The sequence below is a fragment of the Malus domestica genome, chromosome 05, assembly GCF_042453785.1.
Source record: "Malus domestica chromosome 05, GDT2T_hap1".
Classification (NCBI taxonomy): Eukaryota; Viridiplantae; Streptophyta; class Magnoliopsida; order Rosales; family Rosaceae; genus Malus; species Malus domestica.
This window is the reverse complement of record NC_091665.1, coordinates 45,644,705-45,650,704: the sequence shown is the minus strand read 5'-3', so window position 1 is coordinate 45,650,704 and position 6,000 is coordinate 45,644,705. Positions and strand designations below refer to the sequence as shown.

General features: G+C 38.2%; 1 protein-coding gene across 1 annotated transcript; it reads left to right on the top strand.

Annotated features, from left to right (window-relative positions):
* The first annotated feature begins 686 nt into the window (after positions 1–686).
* LOC103434583 (leucine--tRNA ligase, chloroplastic/mitochondrial) lies at positions 687–2,939 on the top strand. The gene is made up of 6 exons (XM_029103336.2): positions 687–1,146; positions 1,270–1,464; positions 1,653–1,732; positions 1,842–1,904; positions 2,052–2,133; positions 2,711–2,939. The coding sequence occupies exons 1-6, from the start codon at positions 907–909 to the stop codon at positions 2,804–2,806; spliced, it is 756 nt and encodes a 251-aa protein (XP_028959169.2). The 5' UTR covers positions 687–906; the 3' UTR covers positions 2,807–2,939.
* The last annotated feature ends 3,061 nt before the right edge of the window (positions 2,940–6,000 follow it).

Genomic DNA, 6,000 nt, shown 5'->3' with positions numbered 1-6,000 from the left:
TTGTGTTATCCACTTGTTAGGCTCGAATATTCGCCACACGTAAATGACGTGTTGAGAATAAGTCCCGCATTGATGAGAGGAGGAATGGATGCTCAAGATAACTGCATATGCTGATCATCTTCTAGAAGATTTAGATGACCTCGACTGGCCTGAAGGCATAAAAGAAATGCAAAGAAACTGGATAGGGAGGTCTGAAGGTGCCGAGATGGAATTTCATATTATTAGCAGTGATGGACAAGAAAGAGACACAAAGATTACAATCTATACTACTAGGCCTGACACCATATTTGGAGCAACGTAATAATCATACACCAAATTCCTATCTTGATAATTTATATATAGTAGATGGACCTGTACAGAAAACCTTTGACATAGACGTGTCTAATCTACATTTATCTTTTGGCTCCAGCTATTTAGTCGTGGCACCAGAGCATCCCTTGTTGTCAGTGTTAGTTAGTATCAACAACCCAGAGAGAAACCGTACGTTCAATTGTTTCTTGCCCAGTTTTCTCAAAGGTTTCTTATGATGGGTAATTAGAGGGCCAACAATATTGAGCACAGGTGGAGGAGTATATAGATATTGCCTCAAGAAAGAGTGACTTGAGAACACTGACCTTCAGAAGGAGAAAACCGTGGTCTTCACAGTTAATGGGGAAGCTATCCCTATATGGGTTGACGACTATGTCTTGGGGAGGTGTGTTTGGCTTTATGTTCATTTCCTTCATTTATATTTGCCACTAGAAATTTGCGTCTTGCTGGAGTTTTGGCGTCTATCTTTGTATGATGTGCAAAATGGGAATCGTATCTGTTGATTGTTTCTCCTCTTACGCAAATACGTTTCACCAAGTTGCTATATAACTTCAACACGGGACTTTGTTACTTTGTAGTTATGGAACAGGGGCAATTATGGCTGTTCTTGCACATGACACTCGTGATTTTGAGTTTGCATCAACATTTGACATGCCAATTTGTTGGGTTGTGGATGATAAAAATATCAGTGGTTTCAAAAAGGCCTATTCAGGTGAAGGTACTGTTATAAATTCTTCAAATCCAACACTATGGCTGGACATTAATGGCTTATCTAGCAAAGTAGCTGCTTCCGAAGTCATTGACTGGGCTGAGAAAACTGCAAATGGGAAGAAAAAGGTGAGTTTTCAGAGCACGGAAGCTTATACAATTAGACATTTGGAGTACGCCGGCCTACTTGCTCTATGCATAATGCATACGATAAATGATCTGTTCTTTTCCCTCAAACTTGTCTTTCTTCAGGTGAACTTTAAGTTAAGGGATTGGCTTTTTGCTCGGCAACGTTATTGGGGTGAACCTATTCCAGTAGTTTTTTTGGATGATACTGGTGAGACTGTTCCCATACTTGAAACTGAACTGCCCCTTACCCTACCAGAACTGGATGATTTTTCTCCCACTGGGACAGGAGAACCACCACTCTCAAAAGCAGTTTCTTGGGTACAGTTTCCCTCTTTTGTTCTTTCTTTGTTTTTTTTCCCAACTCCTTAGTCCGTTTATGGATGAGTTCGTGTGGTTTAACATTTGTAATTTTGTTAGTCTTTACTCAACTGCAAAACTTTTTCTTGCCAGTATTCCAGATGATTTTGTTAGTGTCAATAGTTATATGTGTACCAACTTATTCTCAGGCCAAAACTAAGGACCATTTATCTGGAAAACCTGCTAGACGGGAGACAAGTACCACGCCACAGTGGGCCGGTTCTTGCTGGTAATCTGTTAATTAACTTCAAGAGTTGAGTTGTGTTACTTAATGCAGATAGAAATGTTGAAATTCATTTTTGAGGTTTGAGATGTTATACCTTTTTTACCATGTTCAGGTACTATTTGAGATTTATGGACCCAAAAAATTCAGAAGAATTGGTGGCAAAGACAAAAGAAATGTAAGTGAAATCTTTCTCTGGGAATTCTTCATATAAAATTCTACTTCTTTGCAAATAAAAAACTCAAAAGGTAATGATTAAATTTGTAGTATCATGTGAGTTCCTCCTTTTTCTTTTTGTCATTTTAATAATCCTCTTGATCTGCAGGTACTGGAACCAAGTTGATGTGTATGTTGCTGGTGCAGTACATGCTGTCCTTCATTTACTTTATTCAAGGTTCTGGCACAAGGTCTGTGACTTAATCTGTTTTCTTCAACATAGTAAGATTGACCAATATGAAATTGTATCTCTTTGTACAAAAGTTGTATCAGTAATTACAGCTGACATGGTCATTAATCCTTACTACTGTTTTTCAAGTCTTGTCTCGTATGAAATGCTAACGTTGTCACATCCCGGCCCGGGACGGACCACTTCTCGGGCCTGCTCCACCACCGTAGCACGATATTGTCCGCTTTGGACTTCGATCACGCCCTCGCGGTTTTGTTTATGGGAACTCACGAGCAACTTCCCAGTGGGTCACCCCTCATGGGAGTGCTCTCGCGCGCTAGTCGCTTAACTTCGGAGTTCCGATGGAACCCGCCAGTGAATTCCAAAAAACCTCGTGCTAGGTAGGGATGAGAATATACATTTAAGGATCACTCCCCTGGACGATGTGAGATGTAGGCTTTTTGGGATGAGAATATACATTTAAGAATCACTCTCTTGGACGATGTGGGATGTTACAATCCACCCCTTAAAGGGCCCGACGACCTCGTCGGCACACCACGGCTAGGGCTAGGCTCTTGACATAATTTTTCCTTCTGTAGGTCATGAAGTCTGGGGATTCTTTTGTACTGAAAGACGATCCTAACATTTATCTGATTGCGCGTTCTCATAAAATGAGTAAAAGCAGGGGAATGTAGTCAGTCCGGATGACGTTGTTTCTGAGTACGGGGCTCGCTTCGTTTATATGAAATGTTCATGGGACGACTGAGGCAGTTTTTTCGTTGAACTTTATCTTATTGGATACTTGGTTTGGCCTATGTTTTCGCTAATGTGCCTAGGAATGTCTATTGCCTATCTCAAGTATCTCGAGACTAAAAAACCTGAAATACGAGTGGTATTGAAGGTGTCCATCGATTTTTGGGAAGAACATGGAGGCTAGTTGTTGGTTCACCGTTGTCTGATTTTTTTTTTGGTCAATCACCGTTGTCTGATGGTACATTCAAAGATGGGACAGTAGTGACTGATGAGGATCCTACTTTGGAGCAACTTCGTCCTCTCCATAAGTGCATTGCATAGGTCAGATCTCAATTTCTGGATGTTATCTTCTATCTCCTTTTACTATTATACTCAAATTACGATACAACAGCTGTCCAAAAATCTGAAGTCTGCACCTTTTAACCAATGAATTTTCCTAATTGCAGGTAACCGAGGAAATACAAGCAACAAGATTCAACACTGGAATATCTGCCATGATGGAGTTCCTTAATGCGGCTTATAAGTATTAACTACATTGTAAAAGATGAAGTTGGTACAGAGGAAGAGGAAGACAATAGAGAGAAACAAGAGAGATTGTATTGATTGATCAGAGAAAATGTATACGACTGAACTTAAGGAAATGATAGCTATACAATCTCTTATATAACCATATAACCTAATTACAATAATACCATTCTAACTATATTGATGTTATATCAGTTATTACTCCCTCCTCAAACTAAACTTGGAGTATCCAAGTGAAGTTTGAAATAGTCCGGTATTTGAGACTGATCTGGAACTGCGAGAGCAAGATGTCTGCCATGCTTCAAGAATTAACCTGCTGCAAACAAGAAAACACCCACTGACACCCTTGTGACTGCTGACCAAAACCTCTGCTCACTCCATTACCATCACACAAGACTCAACTTTAGCCGTTGGTGAAGCCATGATGAAAGCCACAAGTACAATCCAAAAATCAAATCAGATGAATTCTTCTAGGCAACAAGAGAATGATACTCTTGACACAAATTCTAAGGATGACACTCTTGACAAATTCTATGGAATCAAAGAAAGAATGATACTTTCTTAATCATCAAGAAAGAATGACACTTTCTTGAAATCTTATAATCTAACAAAATCACTAAATGAAACAGTAGTTTATCTCATTGGATTTATCTCAGCAGTCACACCAAGAATGTAACACCAAACCACCTGATGCTTTCACAGAACCACAACAAGAATATTGTAACACCAAACCACCTGATACTTTCACAGAGAGATCCATACCAAGAGCTGCATACATTCATATATACTTCCTGATTGCAAGGATGACGACGAATATGGATGCCAAGAAGCCCAATATAAATGAAAATGGTGCTGCAATTCAGTGAAGCAGAGAGACAAGAATCAAAACCCATCTTCAAAACTATCAAAACCCATCTTTAAGATCGCACATTTCATTCACAATTCACTACAATTCACCTTGTTGAATACCCAAAGAAAACTCCAACCGGTAGCGCCATTTTACATAATCCAACAATATTCTTGAAATTGGGAGCACAACAGAAACACAAAAAGAATACCCAAATCTTGAACAAATATACTTCCACAAGCAACACAAGCCACAACCAAGTAGCAGAAGAGTAAGTCTTAACCAGCACCAAAAAACTTGAAAAACCCAGAAAAGATCCATTCTAATTGTTCAAAAATTAAGAGAAAAGGGACTGAAAACATAACCTTCAAATGAAACGTTTGAGTTGGAACTTTCTTCAAACACCTGGACTGCATTAAGCATTGATGCCAAGGCCATTCCGCAAAAGATCAGCCATATGATGCATGGACACGGACACGGACACGCGGATACGATACGACACGACACGGGGATACGTCAAATTTCTAAAAACGAAGACACGATACGGCAAGGATATGACAATTAAAAATAATATAAATAAATAAATATATCTAAATATTATAAAATAAGAATTCAAATATACTATTCAAGTTCAAATTTATTTTGATAAACTTCAAATATTTAAAAAGATAATTCACTAAACAACTAAATTAGTCTTCATTAGTAACCTTGTTGCAAGAGACGATCCCATTTCCAGACATTTTTAACAAATGAAACTTGACCCTAGAGTAGGATCCTCTAAAAATCTTTTGACAATAGTTGCATTGAAACACAATACCTCATTTTCCATTTTCTACTCTTTCGAGCTTTTTGACATATTTCCATATTGTACCATGATCATTTTCAACATTCTCAACTAGGTTAAATTAGCATTCGCATAATTATCAGGATGATTCATTTTCCTAAATTATCAACATGTAAATCATAAGAATCAATCAATCCAAAGTAATCGCATAAAATCTCACAAGTCAAATTTATGCTAAGAGATCAACAAAACAACATAAAAGCATATATTAATATATTATAATCTAAATTATTCTAGATCACTAACAATAATATTATTATAATATGCAAACAGAAAAGCAAAAGGAGCTTTTCGTTTGGCTTCAGAAAAGCAAAAAGGGGATCTAATAAGTAAAGTTGAGGCATCAGAGCAGAAAACCATCAACATTATGAACAAGAAGAAAAAGAAGGCTTCAGGAAAGCATAGAATTCGAAACCCAGTTACCAGTTCTCACCAGCAGATGCATAGGATACAATGCAACACTTGCAAACGGAGACGACAGAAGCAATTGCCAATGACGGTTCTAAGGTTTGAGTGAGGAAAAACAGGTAGATCCGAATTTTATACACAAAATCGTTTCGATTTTTGGTTAAAGAATCGTTTCGGTCCAGCTAATCTCAATCAACTGTCAATTAACACGATTCTGTGCGGATTAAGTGTAATTATCTTGATTTTTTTGTGTGATTATCCTCTGATTATAGTTCGAAAAGTAGGATACTCGTATCCCAACAGTAAGATACGAGTATCCCATCAGTCAACAATGTATCTGTTGACTTAGATACGTATCGGTCGCATATCCGTTCGTATTCCCACACGTATCCGTATCCCCGCGTGTCAGATACGGGATACGTTGGTCTTCCCGCGTGTTCATGCATCATATCGTTCTTCGTCGTCTTTATATCCGATTTGTATCTGGTGACGAATTTCCGAACACCTTCAAC

Bases quoted from the DNA above. Each gene is read 5' to 3' on its own strand.
- LOC103434583 (XM_029103336.2), top strand. From the start codon at position 907: ATGGCTGTTCTTGCACATGACACTCGTGATTTTGAGTTTGCATCAACA. The intron at 1,465-1,652 runs GTACAGTTTCCC...ACTTATTCTCAG, and splicing joins TCTCAAAAGCAGTTTCTTGG to GCCAAAACTAAGGACCATTT. The intron at 2,134-2,710 runs GTCTGTGACTTA...TTCCTTCTGTAG, and splicing joins ATTCAAGGTTCTGGCACAAG to GTCATGAAGTCTGGGGATTC.